This window comes from Talpa occidentalis, unplaced genomic scaffold (genome assembly GCF_014898055.3).
Source record: "Talpa occidentalis isolate TD23 unplaced genomic scaffold, MPIMG_talOcc4v2.1 talOcc4.7, whole genome shotgun sequence".
NCBI lineage: Eukaryota > Metazoa > Chordata > Mammalia > Eulipotyphla > Talpidae > Talpa > Talpa occidentalis.
Window position 1 is genome coordinate 91,827,058 of NW_023605083.1, and position 20,535 is coordinate 91,847,592.

The 20,535-nt window shown below is 59.1% G+C and overlaps 1 protein-coding gene and 1 long non-coding RNA gene across 2 annotated transcripts; one reads left to right on the top strand and one right to left on the bottom strand.

Annotated features, from left to right (window-relative positions):
- Positions 1-545: 545 nt before the first annotated feature.
- Positions 546-7,885, bottom strand: LOC129144819 (uncharacterized). The gene is made up of 3 exons (XR_008549507.1): positions 7,714-7,885; positions 6,097-6,261; positions 546-875 (listed from the first exon to the last, which is right to left on the bottom strand). It is a non-coding gene; the product is annotated as an uncharacterized LOC129144819 (long non-coding RNA).
- On the top strand, positions 2,964-20,294 carry KDM6B (lysine demethylase 6B). The gene is given in 25 exon segments (XM_037492198.2): positions 2,964-3,021; positions 5,551-5,667; positions 10,421-10,540; positions 10,803-10,945; positions 11,033-11,174; positions 11,412-11,510; positions 11,599-11,818; positions 11,923-12,015; positions 12,102-12,263; positions 12,347-12,550; positions 12,638-12,743; positions 12,746-12,981; positions 13,070-15,276; positions 15,380-15,506; positions 15,635-15,740; positions 16,500-16,705; positions 16,802-16,866; positions 16,946-17,017; positions 17,115-17,263; positions 17,392-17,506; positions 17,599-17,786; positions 17,971-18,112; positions 18,455-18,581; positions 18,674-18,844; positions 18,980-20,294. Coding segments are annotated over 21 exon segments (4,956 nt in total). The 5' UTR covers positions 2,964-3,021; positions 5,551-5,667; positions 10,421-10,540; positions 10,803-10,945; positions 11,033-11,037; the 3' UTR covers positions 19,004-20,294.
- The last annotated feature ends 241 nt before the right edge of the window (positions 20,295-20,535 follow it).

Consider the following 20,535-nt stretch of genomic DNA (forward strand, 5'->3'; position numbering starts at 1 on the left):
CGCGTCGGCCCAATCCGCTCCCGGGGACGTCCCTGACATCAGGGCCCTGGGAGCCAATGGAGAGGAGGCATCCTGGAGCGACAGGAAGAGGGGGACGGGAGGGGTGGCGGCGAGGAGAGGAGGGGTGGCGGCCCGGCCCGCACGTGCACTCCCACACGCTCGCGCCCCCTCCCCTCCGCCGCACGCGCCCTGGTGCCCGCACCCCGCGCCTGCGCCCTGGCTCCGCGCTCGTGTCCTCCCTTCCCACCCCCTCCCCCCGTCTAGAGTCAGTGTTTGCAAACTAGTCCAGGGCTGTTCGCCTTAGCCCCTGGGGACCTAGACGTCTGGGTCCGCCTGCGCGCGCTCTCTGGGTCTGGAAACGTTAATATCTAGCCTTGCGTGGGAGGGGCAGCTACCTGTGCCAGCCCCCCCCCCCCAGCTGGCGCCCCTCTCTCCCAGGTGGGCTGGGCGGTGCTGCGGTTTCCGGCCCCATCTGCTGCGCCGTTGCCTTCCCGGGCTCTGGCTTAGGTTGCCTCTTCAAGAAAAGCGGAACGGGCACCAGCGCCCCTTCCCGAGGCTTCACTCGCCGGGCTCAGGGACTGGTGGTGGTGGTGGGGTAGGGCGCTGCCGGTCAGCCCCGGAGGGCCCCGGCGACTCCTCCCGAGCCATGCGCCCCCTCTGCGCGTGAGTTCTTCCTCTAGGATGTGCACCACAGTCACTCCCATCCCTGACGTTTCTTCGCCACTTCTCTTGACGCTCTTTACACACGCGCGCGCGCACACATCCCTGCTCATTTCGGGCTGCCTGTCCCCGACTCCACTCGTCCTTCTCGGCTGCTCCCGGTTATATAACTCTTCCTCTCGCCGTGTCCTGGTTTCAACTCCACAGACTCCGCCCTGGAACAGCGCGGGGAGGGGCAGGAGAGTTAAGGACCCAGACAGATTCCGGCTGGCGGCCGGCTGGGGAATTGGGGATCCCGCAGGTGGGGAGACGGAGCCCCACGGGACCCGGTGTCCCCGACCACATTCCCCCCCCCCCCCAGCCGAAATCTCTTCCAGGAGCGAGAAGGCAAAGTATCTGAGAGGCGTGTTAGCCGCTCTCAGCGATGTGGGCTGGGAGGTCAGGGCTGGAAGAGCGAGGCTGGGGACCCTCGGGTTGACGCTGAACAGGGGTTTAATAGAGAGAGAGACAAGACGCCTGGGTTCCTGCTTTTCCTTTTTGGGTTCCCAGAATGCCTAAAGCTATTTCCCAGGAAGCTTAGCCAGCAGCCCCTCTCCGCCCCTAGGGGTCAAAGGTCTGTGTTAGAGGTAGCCTGGGATGATGTCACCAGTGCACGTGCCCCGGGGTGGTTGCCAGGCAATGAGGCCTCCTCCCCTTTCCAATCCGGCCCCTACCCCACCTCTGCCCCGAGTCCAGTTCCAGCCCCGTGCCACCTTTTCCCCTTCGCCCTTCCCGTGGTTTTAGCATTCTGCAGGTGGGAAACCCTGGCCTGGAGTTTTTTTTTGGGGGGGAGGGGCGAGGGTGTGGTGCCACCAAAAGACTTTGCCTCTTTGCTGGGCAAAACCCTGGGTCACTTTGCCCTTGATTGATACAGAAGAGTTTCCCTTCCAAGTCTCCTCCCCACTTGAAAGAGCTTCCCAACAACCTCTTTACTTTCCCACCTGCTGCATTGTCAAGTGTCCTATTGCCCCGTCCCCATTTTGAGTTGAAGTGGGAGTGGTTGCAAGATAGTTTTCCCCAGGAAAAGAGCTGTATGGGGGAGTCACTGGATTCCAGTTTATCCCTGACTTTAATCAGTGGTACCCCCACCTCTTCCAGTAGCGAAGAAGGTCAAGATGCAATATTAGACTGAAAAATCAGGGTCTTTATTCTAAGTGGGTGGGTCAGTTTGTAGCCCTTCTCTTGAGCTAGGAGTACCTCAGATGATGGCTATGACTGACCTTCTCTCTTGAGTTAAATCCTGTGGTTGGTTGTGGTATGGGGGCGGAGGGGAAGAGTGTTTTTAAGTACCTTAGAGCTTAAGCAGTCAGGTCAGACTCGGCTTCCCTACCCAGCTCTGTCACTTAGTGGCTTTTGGGAATAGAAAAGGTCACAACCTCTCAGAGCCTCTCATTCAGAATCTGGGAAATTTAAATATCAATACCTACCTTTTAGGCTGTTGGGAGGGGAAAATGAGATAACATAACATGCAAGACACTTAGCTTGGGTGCTTGGCGCAGAATGAACCCTGAATGAGTGCTCATTACAAAATTCTTATTGTTAGGTGGTGGTAGTTATTATTATTATACATTATGTATCGATGGACGTGCTTCAAACTGGTCAGGACCTTAGGAGTTTATTAGGGAGGAGTGGAGATTTCCTATTAATTTGGTGGGTGGAGGGCTGGGGATTAGCTTCCACTGCTTTGTGCACTTTATTTGACGAAAGCTTTAGTCAGATTTGTATTGCTTTCTTTAGGATTATTTTTTCCCCCCTCTTGGAGAAGAAACAGCTAAGACTATTCCTCTAGCTGTGAAAATAAAATAATTGTATTGTGGTTCTTGATTTTTAAGCAAGACCCCAGTCCCCTCCCATGTTGTTGTCAGGAGCCTTTTAATTTTGCATAGGGACTCCACAGTTTCCTTTGCGGGGACCGGGCTAGGCTGAGGGGTGTGTAAAAGGTTGGGGTGGGTGGGTGGAGAGAGACGAGTGCTGGGGGCTGGAGGGGGGGTGGCGAGCGGGTAGTTAAAGGAAGAGACCGGAAGGGAGGAGGAGGGAGCCTGCTGGTGGGGAGGGAGGGAGGGGAGGAGGAGGTGGAGGAGGAGGAGGAGGAGGAGGAGGAGGGAGGGGGCTGGGGAGAGCCTGCTACAGTTCTTTGTTTGACTCCGGGACTCAGGGACGGGGAGGAGGAGGGAGGGAGGCAGAGGCTGCAAGCGCCGGGGCAGGCCCAGGAGGCAGAGGAGGGACCGTCTCCCCCGCCCCCCCAGCCCCCACTCCCCCCCTGCTGCTCCCCCCTCCCCACCCGGACTCCGGGGGCACCGCCGGGGGACAGACACCCAGCAGGTAACCCCGGCCTGGCTCGCCCTCCCCTCTCGGATTTTCCTTCACACCCTCTGGGATGACCCCTTTCCCCGGTTCCGTCTCCCCGTTTTCCCCTGGCCTTGCCTCTTTTCTTTGGCCCTCCTTGTTCCGTCTCCCCCACTTGGGCTTGTCGCCCGCTGGCTGCGCCGCCGTCTCGTGCAGCCTGACTCCCTTCCCCTCGCCCGACAGCCTGTGCGCCCTAGGTCTGCCCACGGCACCTTTCGGGGCTCTGTCTCGCGCTTCTCTGGGCTTTGCTTTCCTTCCGACCTGTCCCCTGGGGCTCTAAGGCAGGAGGGAGTCCCTGTCCTTTTCTCCCTCCCCCTGTTCTCCGCCCCCCCCCCAACTCTGGCCCCTTTTCTCCTTCTAGCAGTCTCTAGGGGTGGAGAGAGAACCGGAATTTGGGGGGCCCTCTGGAGGGGCAAGGGGCTGTGTGTATGCTGAGTGTGTGCTGGGTGGGGGTGGGGATGGTTAGAGACCTGGGTCCCTCTCCGTTGTCCCTTTAAATGGCCCTCACATTTCTGGGGACTCATGGGGGGAGGTGGCAAACTGCCTGCCTGGGGGGGGGGGCAGGGCCCTCAGTTCCTCCACACAATCAGGGGTGGTAATGATTTAAAGGGACAGCCTCAGGGTGGCCGCTGCCACCCTGCACCGGCGGGAGGGGGAGCAGGCAAGCAATGTCTGGGGAGGCTTGGCTGGTGAGCAGGGCATTTGAGGCTGAGTCTGTTGCAGGGCCTGCCAGGTCTTGGATGGTGTTGTGGCTGGGAATGTGCAAGGAGGGGTGACAGCTTGCCTAGGGGGCACTCAGCTGGCTTTCTCCAGTGCCCCACCTCTGTGTTCATGACTCCTTCACCAAGAATCCTTGAGCCCAAACTAAGGAGTCTGTTGGCTACCAGGTGGGGGCCACCAGCATGTCTGCAGGTCAGCAGCCTGACCTGGGCACATTGGAGCTGGCCCTTCAGCTTCTCCTTTTGTTGTTTGTGCACTAGAAAGCTCCAGCTCCTCCTCCAGCTCCCCCTTCCCATCCACATGCCCACCCCCCCACATATACACACCCACCCCAGCTGTTGGACAGATGAATTACAGCCTCAGGCTTGGGGCCAGGGCTGTGAGGGATTAAAGCTCTGGGACTGGCCCTTTAAATGGTTGTTGGTCCTTTAAATGTTTGTTGGCCCTTCCCCCACTTTGGTGTCCAGACACCCCATACACACTGGCTGCCCCTCACTTCTCTAGACCTGTCCTAAGGCCTACCACTCCCCTCTCTCTAGGCTCCCCAGTGTCCTCTTCCTGCCCCCCCCCCACCACCCACCTGCAACACGACCACATACACAAATGTTACAGACTACATACACACTCTGCTTTCCCTGGTCCCACATACTTAGTGTTTTTCTGTTAGAGGATTCCAGCCTCAAGCTCCCCTCTCCAGCAGAAGGAGCTTGCCTGCCTAGCTTGTAGCTGACCACTACTCTGGCTCAGTGAGGGGCCTTGTATGGGTCAGAAATAGCACCTCCCTGGGGGCAGTGTCATCAGCAGCGGAGACAGCTTGCAGCACATTGCATCATGGAGGCTGGGGGCTGGAGCCCTGAGTCTCTGGGGCAGGGGGAAGGATGGAGGCTGGAAGGCCAGGGAATGGAGAGATCAGACTGGAAGTCCAAATGTCTCGATCCTTAAGGGCAGGGAACTGTTGGCTAAGGAAGCAGAAAACACAGGCCCCTGAGGAGTGAGTTTGAGATGAGGGTACACTTAGGTCTGACCCCTCGATGGACACCTGATTATTGGCCCTGGACTTAGGTTAAAAGACATGGCTTTTGTCTCTGGGAGTTAGAAGGGGAGGGAGTGGGCCTCTATCACCTTCTTGGGCCACACAGAGGAAGGAGGTGATGGGGAAACAGGATATGGCCTTGAGGGGTGGGATAGAAAGGAGGCTTGCTTGCTGCAGAGGCTACTTCCAGACCCAGGCCCAAAGTCACAGTCCTTGCTGGAGAGTAAGGCTCCTCCCTGCAGGGCCCGTTCATCTAGTCTGGCCACCTGTGCTGCTCGCCAAGACCTGCCTGCACCCGCCTGGGGGAAGGGGAGGGGGCAGAGTCCAGAGGGTGGGGTTGACTGGTGTCTTGATAAGGTTAGGGAGGAGACAGCCAAAGGAAGAGGATCTACTTGCTTAGGGTCAGGGTTGAGGCCGACTTGGGTGCAGATATATGGGGCAACTGGGGCTGCTCTAAGACCAGGGACTCTCAGAGGAGGGTCCAGTTAGAAGAGGGATCCTGAGTTGGGTGTCCACTGTGGATTTATGCAAATGCCATAGAAGGCTCTTCTCACCCCCTGGTCCAGGCTGCTTCCTTAAAGGGGAAGGCTGGGGGACTGCTTTGAGATGGCTTTTTCTGGTTGTCATGGAAACAGACTCTCCCACCCCATCTGACCACCAGAGCCAGGTTTTTCTCAATGAGGGAACTGGGAGCACAGGAAAATTGTCTAGCCTGGGAGACCCCATCTCTCACTGTCTTTTTTTTTTTTTAGGTTCCCCCAGGCACCATGTCAGTCCCATAGCACCACCCACCCCACCCACCGTGGTCTGCTGCACCCCACTGCTGGGGCACTGGTTCCAATGAAACAGGGCACACCAAGCTCCATCTGGTAAGTCCTGCCTCTGAGCAAACCCTTCTACCTCCACAGTCCAACTCTGCAATACATACATGAGGGAAGAGTGGTCTGATCTGGATCGTGCCCACTCCTCAGAATGGTCCAGTCCGAGTCTGAGCATCCCCCCACCATGTGGTGTTTGGATGGTTCCGTCTTTCTAGTTTATGGAGCTCCCCTCTGTCACCTATGAATGGTTCAGTCCTGTACTTCTCCAGCTTCTCTCCCCTACCACCAAAAAATCTTCTCCCCTTAATGCTTCAATTTAGTTGTGTATTGAATGAAGCTATGGTTTGCAAGCTGGAAATTAGAGGTGAGGTAACCTGGAGGGATTTTTTATGGGAGGGGGAGCATCTTACCCCTCTAAGAGTTGTTGAACAAAGTTGTTGGAAATTGATTTAGGGAGACACTGGAGACCATACTTACCTGCTGTTGCCATGGCAATCTTGGCTGCTTATCTTTCTTTCCAGATCCATTTCTGTTTTTCTCCACACTACACTAAGACATTACCCCGCTCACACTTACTCCATCTGCTTTCCTTCTTCCTTTTGCTAGTTGTCTGCCCCAAGCCTTGCTCCATCCCCGATTCCTCTGTTGAGAAAAGATGGTATACCTAAGCCAGGGACTTAAGTTTTCTGAGTGTGCCTTGTTCTTCTCCACTACTCACTGAGTTTCTTGTGTGGGACTGTTTTTTTCTACGAATCTGTCACTGTTTGACAAGTTGGTTTACACATTGGGGTGCCTCAGTGGAATTGTGTTGAGTGAATGTGTTAACTGAATGGCTTCATTGCCAAGAAACCAATGGGTTCTGTGATATGCTGCATAGCCGCCTACCCAAACTTTCTCTAGAGGATATGAGACATTTGGAGTGGTAAACTGGGATAGACATGAGGGGAATGCTGGCTGACCCAGGAAATGGCCTATGAGAATAACACCATCAGAGGGGGAGCAGGACAAAGGCATTAGAGAAGAGTGGTAAGAATCAGGCCAGCTTTACCACTTTTTCAGAATGACATGGGCAAGTTACCTAATCTTCCTGAGCCTCAATTTCCTCATCTGTAAAATGGGGAAATGAAAGTACCTTCTACCTCAGGTTTTGGGGGAAGAGTTTAAAAATGTGTATAAAGTGCTTAACACTGTGCCTGCATGTAGTAAGTCTTCACTAAATGCCAGCAGTTGCCTCGTGGGAGCTGCAGGGAGCTGTAAGGATAAGCAAGGGTGTTGAGAAATAGGACAAAACTTGATCTGAATGCTGGCAGACCCCCAAATACTTGACTCAAACAGAAGGATCCTTGATCCAGCAAGATGTCAGGATTCAGGGGAGTGAGACAGGAGTAAGCAGGGTCAGCCTGCTGCAGTGTTTTCCTGACTTTGTTCAAGAACATGAAGGCAAACACAGAAGGGCATGTGCAGAGACACACGTGATCACACAAGTGATGCAGAAGCAGACCCAGACAAAAGGCTGAGATAGGAGCCAGGCAGACACACAGACAGAGACAGCCCCGCAGAGTCATGTAGACAGGAACGCGTCAGACACAGGCACTGGAGGAGACAAGATGAGCAGATATGCAGGTGCACACAGAGCCAAGACACCAGGACCCACACACAGCCGACCTTGTCAGACAGACTGGTGAACACAGCGGTCCAGTCAGAGGCCGACACAAGGCTCACAGTGACACATAGCGGGCCGGGGCCGGCACTGTCACTCCTCGGTGGGGGGGCGGGGAGGGACCAGCAGCGGGGGAAGGCTGGGGAAGGGAATCCCGAGCGGGCGGCCTGCCCGGGTGGCTGAGTCACAGCGAAGCCCCAGCCGGCGGTCCTCCCCTTCGCCTCCCCCTCCCCCAGGTAAGAAGCGAGCCTGTAACCCTTGGCTTCCACCGGGCAGAGCGGAGCCCGGCAGGCGGCGGGGCGCGGTGGGGTTCCGGGACCCGCCCCACCTCCGCGTGCGTGCGGCGCGCCTGCCGACTGCTCGGTAAAGCCCTGTCTGCGGGGTCTCGTCCTCGGCGGTCTCGTGAACCTGCGTGCGCCTGCCTAGCCTCTTACCCCGCGTCCCCTGAGGCTGGAGCGGCGCGCGGAGGGGCATCTTGGGCCTCAAGCCCGGAGAGAGTTAAGTGGTTGTGATTGATGGAGTGGGTCTCTCTCGGGGATCCGGAGGGAGGGGGTCGGTTAAAGTCCCCGAGTCCAGAGCCCGGATGGAGGGGGCGGTGCTGGGCTTAGCCGGGAGTGCCCGGATGGAGAGGGCGTGGCCTCAGCGGCAGGATTAACCCTTTACGAGCCGGTGACTCCTTGGGTGGTGGGTCGGGCGCGAGAGGCTGGAATGTCGCCTTGGAAGTACACCGTCCTCCCGGCCTGGCCTCGGCCGGGAGCATCTGCCTCCTTTCTGTCTTGAGAAGTCTGTGGGTGGCTGTCTTTGTGCTTGTCCGTGGTTGTCCCCTCCCTGTGCTTGGTGCGGACTCCGGGAGTCGGGGAGGGCTATTCCTGCCCCAAAGCGAGAGTGGAGGTGAGAGTGGGTCGCCACCCGGCTGCGGCGCCCGGGGGAGCAGGTGTGAGCGCCGCCCGGGGCTGCCGGCAGCGGGGGGGCCGTCGTGGGGGAAGATGGGAGGGGAAATTCCGCGGGACCGGTGGTGAGCGGTGTGTGGGCTGAGTTGTGTCTGCCTCTGACTGTGTCTGTGTGTGTTCGGGGAGGCGGGGGCTGAGTCAGTGGGAATAAGGGAAGGTTTTCTGGGTGACTCACGCTCCCCCACCCGAAGCCTGAATCAGACCCCGAGGGAGGGCTTTGTGAGGGAGGCGGGGGGGGGGTCGGGCGTCTGGGTCCCGGGTGGGGGGCCGGGACGCGGGGGGCTGGCGAGGGTGAGTGTGCGTTTAGTGTACAGGAAGTTTTTGTCCTCAGCGAGGGCTGCTGTACTCCGGGTACCGGCGTGGGGGGTGGAGAAAGGCGGCGAGGGGCTGGAGAGCCGGGGCTCGCGGGTTTAGGGAAAGCTGAGTCAGTTCCCCGTGGGAAAGGGGAAGTGGCAGAGGGGAAGTGTCATCATCGCCGGAGGGGAAGCTGCATTTCCTGGTAACTGGCAGCGCCCTCGGCACCACTTCCCAAGAGGGGGCTACTCTTCCAACGTCACGACCCCCGCTTCCCTCCACCCGCTTCTGGCCCACGGGTCCGGGCTTGAGGGGTGGGCACAGGCGGGCTCTCCTTGACCGCGTTAAGCGCTGGGCATGTCCCAGGACTCGGGAGCCGTAGAAAGGCTGTGTGGTGAGGAGAGTTCCGACAGGAGCTCCGCGTGAACTGCAGAGGGGTCCACAGAGCCCGCGCACCCTCCGCGGCTCTGCGGGGAGTGGCCCGCCAGGACCTGTGTCCGGGCGCTTCCTTCCTCACAGACGACCTTGCCCTGGTGAGGGAGGGCCGTTTTCACCTGAAACCCGACTGCCCTTGTGGGCTGGGTGGAAATTTCCCCACCGTGCAGACTTCACTCAACGAAGGCAAACTTTCCAGCCGCCCCCAGCCCCGCGTCGCGTGCTCTCCCCCGGCTTCCTGCCCGGCGCTAGCTCCAGCTGGAGCGCAGGCCCCGCCCCGCCGCTTTGTACTCGACACTCGCCTCTCTCAGCTCTTTGTACTCTACACTCTCAATGGACCGATCCTGGGAGCGGAGCCGGCTCCCTACCTGCGGGGACGCCGGGTAGGCAAGGAGGAGGCGCGGGGACAGAGATCCTGGGCTCTGGAAGCCGAGAAGGACTAACCGAGGCTAGAGGGAAGGTGCCCAGGGAGGGCAGCGCTGCACCAGTCGTGGGTCGAGCCAGAACCGACGGGAAGGGGTGGGGGGGGGGTCGTGAAGGAGGAAGTGAAACGGGTTCTGGGTTCTTTAAGGGAGTGGGCGGTGAGAGTGGGACAGGGGTGATGTCACCGCCCGTCGGGCCCCGCCCTCCTCCCGCCGAAGGACCCCCCCCAGTACACTTACACACGCTGCTTCCGCTGCGCAAGTAGCCACGTCACGGGCAACCCCCGAAATCCCCCCTCCCTTGGGGGGCGGGGGCCACGTGGGCCGTGGGGAACCGCGTGGCCCCAGAGGGGAAGGGCACAGAGGATACGGGAGCCACGCGAGAGGGGCCACTCGGGACCACGGTGCGCGACTCCTCAGAAGTTTGGGGATTAAACGGGGGTTTGGGTTGGGGGAGGGTCTGTTGGTACTGAAGACGTTGAGAGCCTGGCGGAGGAGCTGCAGGAACGGGTATGAGGCGGGGGGCTTGACCTAGGTTTGGGATGGGGTCAGGCCGGGGGACGGAGCGGCGCCGGCGGTCCTGGGGGTTGTACAAGTCGCCGTAGCTTGTCAGTCCCAGGCAGTTCCGAGGGGCAGTAGGAGTGGGGCGGTCAGGCGCGGGGAGATGCCAAGTGAGGAAGGGAAGGGAGGCCTTTGTGTGGGTCGCGCGCCCGTCTGCCGTCCGTGGCTCTCAAAGGGGGCAGGGGGCCGGGCGGGTCGGTGGGCGTCTCGGGCGGTCTAGCCGGGGACCGCGGGCGGCTCTCCGGGTTCGTGGGATTTGCGGGAGGCGCCATCCCCTAAGCCAGCCCGAGCGTACGAGTCGTCGCCCTCACCCGCACGGGTCACAGGCCCGAGTGTCAGGTCGGAGTTGGGGACCCTAGGTGGGAGTCGCGGGGGTCACATCGGGGTCACCCGGGGCCGAGCCCGTCTGACCGGCTCCGCCACCCCTCCTCCCCCGACCCGCAGCGGCGCTTAATCTCTCTCCTATTGGTCCCCGCCAGGCTGTTACTGAGGCGGAGACAGGGGTGATGATTGGCTTTCTGGGGAGAGAGGACGTCCTGTGATTGGCCAGGGCTCTGGAGCTCGGTGACGCTGCGAGGAGACGCTCCCACGGAGGCCTGGTGAGCGGTGGTGGCGTTGACTCTCGGCCCCCTGGGCTCCGGACTGGAAGCCTGGCAGCGCAGCCACCCCGTTTGAAACGACTAGCCTCCCCGCTCCCTGTCACTCCTCCGGCTTCTTACCACACTGCTGGGTATCTAGGGGCTTCTTAGGCCCTCAGGCCTCAGATAGACCTATGGGTGTTGCAGTCGGAGCCATTCCAGCCCCAGGGCCTGACTGTGTGCTAACCAGCTAACCTCACTCCTTTCCTCCTTATCTCTCTAGAATTGGCCGTGAAAGGCCCTGGCCGGCCATCTGGGGGCAGTGGGCACTCCTATCAGAGCAATTGGAGCAGGACCATCGTCCCAGAGAACTGGGGCAGGGGGCCTTGCCCAATCTCCAGGGCTCCTGGGGCCACTGCTGACCTGGTAAGGGAAAGATGGACTGGTGGGCTGTATGTATACTGGTAGCTCAGGCTCTGCCCCCAGTAAAACTGTAATCTTTTCTTGATTCAGGCTGGATGCATCGGGCAGTGGACCCTCCAGGGGCCCGCGCTGCACGGGAAGCCTTTGCCCTTGGGGGCTTGAACTGTGCTGGGGCCTGGAGCTCCTGCCCGCCCCATCCCCCTCCTCGTAGCGCATGGCTGCCTGGAGGCAGGTGAGAACATGCTCTTTTCTCTCTCTTTTCTCTCTCTTTGTTTCCAGGCACTGCTGTCCCAACTGTTATACCCGTCACTCTCTGTGTCAGGCTCCATGACTTTTTCCCATTTTGTGGCGCTTCTGTTGGTAGAATATTCAGCTGCCTTTTTCTCATATTCTCTAGGTCCCCTCCCTTGTGGGCAGGGACAGGACTACTTGGTCTTACTGTACATTAACATATCCCTTCTCTCTCCAGGTGCTCTGCCAGCATTGGGCAGCCCCCACTCTCTGCTCCCCTACCCCCTTCACATGGCAGTAGCTCTGGGCATCCCAACAAACCGTATTATGCTCCAGGGTGAGTGAGGATTCAAAGATGCTGGGGTGCTGGGCACTTGAGAGAATTTCCCGGAGCCTGACCACTCTCAACCCCTTCTACTCTGTAGGACACCCAACCCAAGACCTCTCCATGGGAAGCTGGAATCCCTGCATGGCTGTGTGCAGGCATTGCTCCGGGAGCCGGCCCAGCCAGGGCTGTGGGAACAACTTGGGCAGCTATATGAGTCAGAGCATGACAGTGAGGAGGCCATTCGTTGTTACCACAGTGCCATTCGATATGGAGGAGGCTTCTCTGAACTAGGGCCCCGCATTGGCCGACTACAGCAGGTAGGATGAGGCAGGACATTAGCAAGGATTGGGCTTCCTGGCTTAGTAGCCTCCTCTCATGTCTGCTTCTGCCTTGCCCCCGGATACTTCCCCCACCTCCCTAGGCCCAGTTCTGGAACTTTCATGCTGGCTCTTGCCAGCACCGAGCCAAGGTCCTGCCCCCTCTGGAGCAAGTGTGGAACCTGCTGCACCTTGAGGTAAGGATGGACCTGGGTAGGCTGTGGAGGAGAGCCTGGCTGGACCTGCACCTGTGCCATTCTCCTCCTCCTCTTGTCGTCTTCAGCACAAGCGGAACTATGGGGCCAAGCGGGGCGGTCCCCCCGTGAAGCGAGCCGCCGAACCCCCAGTGGTACAGCCTGTGCCTCCTGCAGCACTCTCAGGTCCCTCAGGGGAGGAGGGCCTCAGTCCAGGAGGCAAGCGCAGGAGAGGCTGCAACTCCGAGCAGGTATGGTTGTGTGTGGGCTGGCAGGCAGTGAGTGGGCATATCTGGGGTAAGGAGTGAGATTCTTATACCCACTTTTCTTCTAGACTGGACTTCCCCCAGTGCTGCCACTGCCTCCACCACCATTGCCACCGCCGCCGCCGCCGCCGCCGCCACCACCACCACCGCCACCCCTACCTGGGCTCGCCGCCAGTCCTCCATTTCAGCTGACCAAGCCAGGGCTGTGGAATACCCTGCATGGAGATGCCTGGGGCCCTGAGCGCAAGGGTTCAGTGCCCCCAGAGCGTCAGGTGAGTACCTATCTGTTGCTCCTCATCTGTAAACTGTAAGTCTGTGCACCCTCTATTTCTCACCCTGTCCTCATTTGTATTTCACAGGATCAACGGCACTCGCTGCCTCACCCATATCCATACCCAGCTCCGGCCTACACCGCGCACCCACCTGGCCACCGGCTGGTCCCGGCTGCACCCCTAGGCCCAGGCCCCCGCCCCCAGGAGCAGAGAGCCATGGCTGCCCGCCTGCCACCCGTCCCCCCGGAAGTGACCTTAGAGAGAGCAGAGTTCAGAGGTCGCGGATGGACTCCAGCGTTTCACCAGCAGCAACCACCGCCTGCGTGCCTTACGCCCCTTCCCGGCCCCCCGGCCTCCCCGGCACCACCAGCAGCAGCAGTAGCAGCAGCAGCAACACTGGTCTCCGGGGCATGGAGCCGAACCCAGGCATTGTGAGTGATGACCCGGGGTGGAATGGGGGGGAATCAGTGAGCAGCCAGTCTGGTCGACCCTCTGACCACCCCCATCCTACAATTGCAGCCCGGCGCTGACCATTACCAAACTCCCATGCTGGAGGTCTCCTCTCATCAAGGCCGCCTGGGGCCCTCGGCACACAGCAGTCGGAAACCGTTCCTGGCAGCTCCCGCTGCCACTCCCCACCTGTCCCTGCCACCTGGCCCCCCCTCACCTCCTCCACCCCCTTGTCCCCGCCTCTTACGTCCCCCACACCCCCCTGCCTGGCTGAAGGGCCCGGCCTGCCGGGCAACACGAGAAGATGGAGAGATCATAGAGGAGCTCTTCTATGGGGCTGAGGGACGCCCCCGCCCTCCCCCACCACCCCTCCCCCACCGTGAGGGCTTCTTGGGGCCTCCGGCCCCCCGCTTTTCTGTGGGCACTCAGGATTCTCACACTGCTCCCACTCCCCCAACCACCAGCAGCAGCAGCAACAATGGCAGCCACAGCAGCAGCCCAACTGGGCCTGTGTCCTTCCCCCCACCTCCCTATCTGGCCAGAAGTATAGACTCCCTTCCCCGGCCTTCCAGCCCAACACTGAGCCCCCAGGACCCACCTCTTGCACCCCTGACTCTTGCCCTCCCTCCAGCCCCTCCTTCCTCCTGTCACCAAAATACCTCAGGAAGCTTCAGGCGCCCGGAGAGCCCTCGGCCTAGGGTCTCCTTCCCAAAGACCCCCGAGGTGGGGCCAGGGCCACACCCAGGTTCCCTGAATAAAGCCCCCCAGCCTGTGCCGCCCAGGGGTGGGGAGCTGCCTACCCGAGGCCCACGACTCTTTGATTTCCCCCCTACCCCGCTGGAGGACCAGTTTGAGGAGCCAGCTGAATTCAAGATCCTACCTGATGGGCTGGCTAACATCATGAAGATGCTGGATGAATCCATTCGCAAGGAGGAGGAGCAGCAACAGCAGGAGGCAGGCGTGGTACCCCCACCACCCCTGAAGGAGCCCTTTGCATCTCTGCAGCCTCCATTCCCCACTGACGCCGCCCCCAGCACCACTGCTGCCACTACCACCTCTACCACCACCACCACCACCACCACCACCACCACCCAGGAAGAGGAGAAGAAGCCAGCACCAGCCCTACCGCCACCGCCGCCTCTAGCCAAGTTCCCTCCACCTCTCCAGCCACAGCCGCCGCCGCCCCCATTACCCCCACCAGCCAACCCCACCAGCCTGCTCAAATCGTTGGCATCTGTGCTGGAGGGACAAAAGTACTGTTACCGGGGGACTGGAGCAGCTGTTTCCACCCGGCCTGGGCCGTTGCCCACCACTCAGTATTCCCCTGGTCCCCCATCAGGTGCTACCGTCCTGCCGCCCACCTCAGCGGCCCCTAGCGCCCAGGGCTCCCCACAGCCCTCCGCTTCCTCTTCATCTCAGTTCTCTACCTCAGGCGGGCCCTGGGCCCGGGAGCGCAGGGCAGGCGAAGAGCCAGCCCCTGGTCCCATGCCCCCCACCCCGCCGCCCCCACCCCTGCCTCTGCCCCCTGCTCGATCTGAGTCTGAGGTGCTAGAAGAGATCAGTCGGGCTTGTGAGACCCTTGTGGAGCGGGTGGGCCGGAGTGCCGCAGACACAGTGGACACTGCAGACACGGTGGACACTGCAGACTCGGTGGACAGTGGGACTGAACGATTGCTGCCTCCTACCCAGGCCAAGGAGGAGACTGGTGGGGTAGTGGCAGCAACAGGACCAGGCAGCAGTAAGCGGCGGCAGAAGGAACACCAGAAAGAGCATCAGAAGGAGCACCGGCGGCACAGGCGGACCTGTAAAGACAGTGTTGGTCGTAGACCCCGTGAGGGCAGGGCCAAGGCCAAGGCCAAGGCCCCCAAAGAAAAGAGCCGCCGGGTGCTGGGAAACCTGGACCTGCAGAGCGAGGAGATCCAGGGTCGTGAGAAGGCCCGTCCTGATCTTGGTGGGGCCTCCAAGGCCAAGCCACCGACAGCTCCAGTCCCTCCCCCCGCTCCTGCACCTTCTGCCCAACCTACACCCCCATTAGCACCTGTCCCTGGGAAGAAAGCTCGGGAGGAAGCTCCAGGGCCACCGGGAGTCAGCCGGGCTGATATGCTGAAGCTGCGCTCACTTAGTGAAGGGCCTCCTAAGGAGCTAAAGATAAGGCTCATCAAGGTAGAGAGCGGTGACAAGGAGACCTTTATCGCCTCTGAGGTGGAAGAGCGAAGACTGCGAATGGCCGACCTCACCATCAGCCACTGCGCTGCTGACGTCGTCCGTGCCAGCAAGTGAGTGGGGCTGTTACCCATGAGGCTCCTGCCTGGTCCCAGGGGAGATTCCCTTTCCCTGTCACCCTGTTATTTCTGTTTTTACTGTATTATCCTCCTACAGGAATGCCAAGGTGAAAGGGAAGTTTCGAGAGTCGTACCTTTCCCCTGCTCAGTCTGTGAAACCGAAGATCAACACTGAGGAGAAGCTGCCCCGAGAAAAACTCAACCCCCCCACACCTAGCATCTATGTATGTGTGCCCTCTGTGCTCAGGACTGCCTTTGCCAAAGGGTTCTGAGATGGGGAGGGGTGGGGTTGGGGTGCTCTGAACCTGGGACAGGTCTCTGACATCACCCCCGTCTTCTGGTTGTCCCTCAGCTGGAGAGTAAACGGGATGCCTTCTCGCCGGTGCTGCTGCAGTTCTGTACAGACCCTCGAAATCCCATCACCGTGATCCGGGGCCTGGAAGGCTCCCTGAGGCTTAGTGAGTTTGGGGGCCAGAAAAGTGTGGGGAGGGATATAAGTATCCTCTGAGAGGCCCCCACTCTTGAGGACCCAGGACGGTGACTGTAGTGAGCACATAGACCATTTTTGAAAAGTACTTGACTGATGGGTCAGCTGAGCATCAGTCTGTCTCCAGCAGTGGATGAGTGGGACGGGGTATGTCGTGGCTTAGTTAGAATCACTTTTGGTGTGCTTGGTGATTAAACATGAGGAGGATACAGACCGCAGATAGCCCCCGCGTGGTTTGGGGCACTTTGCTTTTCAAACCTTTATTGTGCAAAATTGCAAACAGAAAACCATATAGAAGTGTAAGAAGCAGACTTGTTTTCTTTATATCCATCTAACGTCCTTTCCTCCCACTGAGTTATTCAAAGCACTTTCTAGGCTTTCACTTGAATAACTCACTGGATCCAATGATAACTGTAAAGAAATTGCTGTTCATTGAACAGCAGGTGACAGTGCCAGGTGCTGAGCACAAGTGGGCTCATGCACACCCGAGGACCTTGATGGAGGGGTTGAGGCTCTGAGCAGCAGTGAGAGAAAGGAGGTTGGTGATGATCCGGATAGAGGCTAAAAACCTGGGACCGTCAATGCTCACAGCTTGTACTTCTGGGCTAAGCGCTGCTTTGCCTGCATCCACCCTTTCAGAGGCTTGGGGAGTAAGAAGGGACAGGATGAATTGGGTCCTCATTCTCTGTCCTCTGCCCCTGCCCAACACCTTGCTGGCCCTCTCTTGCAGACTTGGGCCTCTTCTCCACCAAGACGCTGGTGGAGGCGAGTGGCGAACACACTGTGGAGGTGCGCACCCAGGTGCAGCAGCCCTCAGATGAGAACTGGGATCTCACGGGCACCCGGCAGATCTGGCCCTGTGAAAGTTCCCGTTCCCATACCACCATTGCCAAGTATGCGCAGTACCAGGCTTCATCCTTCCAGGAGTCCCTGCAGGTGAGAGGCAAGCATGGGCAGAGGCAGGGATGTGGTGGGTGGGAGGGCTCCTGGAAGATCACTGACCTGGGTCTGCCTATCCCTGTGGCCAAGCAGGAGGAGAAGGAGAGTGAGGATGAGGAGTTGGAGGAGCCTGACAGCACCACAGGAACCCCTCCTAGGTATGCTACAGTTTTCCCCTTTTTCTTCATCTTTCCTTCCCTGTGACCCTCCACCAACCTGTGCTCTTCACCCTAGCAGCAGTGCACCAGACCCGAAGAACCATCACATCATTAAATTTGGCACCAACATCGACCTGTCTGATGCGAAGCGGTCAGTGCAGCTGAAGCCAGCAGAGCTGGGGCGGGAGTGCTAAGAGGTGGGCAGAGTAGGGGATAGCCTCTCACTTCGGTGCACCCTGTAATTGCAGGTGGAAGCCCCAGCTGCAGGAGCTGCTGAAGCTCCCTGCCTTCATGCGGGTAACATCCACGGGCAACATGCTGAGCCACGTGGGCCACACCATCCTCGGCATGAACACAGTGCAGCTGTACATGAAGGTCCCTGGCAGCCGAACACCAGGTGCGTCCCTGGGCTGGTGGCTGGGCTGCTCTGGGATTCTCCCCTCAGCCAATGAGGGCAGAGGGGGGCTTGTCCCTGAGCACAGGCTCAGTCTGATCTGTCACGCTATTCTCTGTCTCCCCCTTCAGGCCACCAAGAGAACAACAATTTCTGCTCTGTTAACATCAACATTGGCCCAGGTGACTGTGAGTGGTTCGCAGTTCATGAACACTACTGGGAGACCATCAGCGCCTTCTGCGACCGGTGTGCACCACCCTCCCCCCACCTGCTAGATACTCCCCACATCTGGTTCCTGGGTCCCCAGGTTTCCATTTGACCCTGTGGCCACCCCACAGGCACGGCGTGGACTACCTGACGGGTTCCTGGTGGCCAATACTGGATGACCTCTATGCTTCCAATATCCCTGTGTATCGCTTCGTGCAGCGCCCTGGAGACCTTGTGTGGATTAATGCCGGGACCGTGCACTGGGTGCAGGCCACGGGCTGGTGCAACAACATCGCCTGGAACGTGGGGCCCCTCACCGGTGAGAGGGTGGGGCTAGGTGATGGGCCCTGCTTCACCACTCAGCAGTGAGGGAGTAGGGGTTCTGGGGAACCAGCCCTCTGGGGAGGTGAGCTTGGGGGGCAGCCAGCTGTGAGGAAAGGAGTGGGGCCCAAACAGCCTGGGGGCTGTTTGAGAAATCTTTGGTGACCCCCTCTGGCCTCCAGCTTATCAGTACCAGCTGGCCCTGGAACGATATGAGTGGAATGAGGTGAAGAACGTCAAATCCATTGTGCCCATGATTCACGTGTCCTGGAATGTGGCTCGAACAGTCAAGATCAGTGACCCGGACTTGTTCAAGATGATCAAGTGAGGACCCTTTTGGGGAGGGAGCCCGATGCCACCAGACCAAGGTCTTCTGGCCCTTTTTTCTTCATGTGTAATTCTTCTCCATTCTCTGCCTGTCTCTTCACCTTTTACCACGTGCCCTGAAGTGTTCCTGTGGTGGGGTAGCTTACAGGAATCCTGCTTTGGGAGGCTTTATTTTTCGATGGTTCTAGTAGGCAAAAACCGTGTGAGATTTCAAGTGTGACAGATGCCTATCAGGAAGGACATGACCTGGGTGTGAAGGGGGAATCTCGTTAAGTAAGGGCTCTGCTCCGCTCCCCCTGCTGGCAGCCCTGTCTCACCAACACCTCATCCTGCACGCAGGTTCTGCCTCTTACAATCCATGAAGCACTGCCAGGTGCAGCGGGAGAGCCTGGTTCGTGCTGGGAAGAAAATTGCCTACCAGGGTCGGGTCAAGGATGAGCCTGCCTACTACTGCAATGAGTGTGATGTGAGTGGACCCACTCTGGCTCTTCCCTTCCTGTAGGGAGGGACCAGGCGGCCCTCCCATCCCCCATGACTGTGCCTTCCTTGCTGTCCCAGGTGGAAGTGTTCAACATCCTGTTTGTGACGAGTGAGAATGGCAGTCGCAACACGTACCTGGTACACTGCGAGGCCTGTGCCCGGCGCCGCAGCGCGGGCCTCCAGGGTGTAGTGGTGCTGGAGCAGTACCGCACGGAGGAGCTGGCGCAGGCCTACGACGCCTTTACGCTGGTGAGAGCTGTTGGGAGGACAAGGGTACCCCTGGGCCAGAGGTGGGGGTGGGGCACAGAGTCCCAAACTGTGGGGCCTGTCCACCGGCGCCCGTCCCTAAGTCCACTCTCCGCCTGCTTTTTTTTCTCCCCCCAGGCCCCTACCAGCGCGTCTCGATGAGGCCGGATGCCCCGCCCGCCTGCCCGCCCGCAGGGCGCCGCGGGGCCACCAGCACACAGCCTGGGCTGGACCTAGGTCCCGCCTCTGGCCGGGAAGGGGGTCGGGCCCAGCCCTTCCACCCCATTGGCAGCTCCCCTCACTTAATTTATTAAGAAAAAAATTTTTTTAAACAAATATGAGGAAAAAAGGAAAAAAAATGGGAGACGGGGGAGGGGGCTGGCAGCCCCTCGCCCACCAGCGCCTCCCCTCACCGACTTTGGCCTTTCTAGCAACAGACACAAGGACCAGGCTCCGGCGGCGGCGGGGGTCACATACGGGTTCCCTCACGCCTGCCAGCCGCCAGCCCGCCCGGCGCAGATGCAGGCGGCTCGTGTTGTACATAGACGTTACGGCAGCCGAGGTTTTTAATGAGATTCTTTCTATGGGCTTTACCCCTCCCCCAGAACCTCCTTTTTTTACTTCCAATGCTAGCTGTGACCCCTGTACATGTCTCTGTTTATCCACTTGGTTATGATTTGTATTTTCTGGGATTTTTGTTCGTTTTTGTTTTTTTGTTTTTGTTTTTTTTTTTTTTGGTTTTTAATTTATAACAGTCCCACTCACCTCTATTTATTCATTTTTGGGAAAACCCGACCTCCCGCACCCCCAAGTCATCCTGCCCGCCCCTCCGGGGACTGCCCGCCGCCGGGCTCTCCCTGCCCCCCAGTGTGTCCGGGCCCGGCCCGTCCGTCTCAGCCCGTCAGCCCGCCTGCGGCTACAGCCGGGTTCTCATGGTGCTCAAACCCGCTCCCCTCCCCGACGTCCTGCACTTTCTCAGACCAGCCCCCCCCACTCCCGACCCGACCCCAACCCCGCCTGAGGGTGAGCGACTCCTGTACTGTAGGGGAAGAAGTGGGAACTGAAATGGTATTTTGTAAAAAAATAAATAAATAAAATTTTAAAAATTTAAAAGTTTTAAAGAAAGAACTATGAGGAAAAAAGAACCCCGTCCTTCCCAGTCCCGGCCAATTTAAAAAACACGGACCTTCCCCTCGTCCCTCTTTTCTTTTTAAGCGTGAAACAGTCCAGGGCCAGGCTTCACTGGGGCAGGGACACCCCGGGATGAGTTTCTCTGGGGCTTTATTTTGGTTTTGTCGGCTTTTTCCACGCTGGGGCTGCGGAGGGGTGGGGGGGTTTACAGTCCCGCCCCCTCGCACTGCACTGTCTCTCTGCCCCAGGGGCAGAGGGGTCTTCCCAATCCTACCCCTATTTTCGGTGATTTTTGTGTGAGAATATTAATATTAAAAATAAAATCAGAAAAAAAAAAACTCCTGTTTTGATAACGTGCTGGTGATAGCAGGGAGAGTTCTGGGAGGAGGGCCGAGAGACCAAGATTGATGGGGAGGGGCTGCGCAAACCCTGGCGAGGGTGAGCCCCTCCCCTGAGGCGCCTGTGGAATGTCCAGAGCTCAGGTCCGCTCCTCGGTGCTGGGGGTGCCTAATCCTGGAGCTGCATTCCAGGATAAGGGGGGTGGGGAGAGGCTGGGCCGGGGG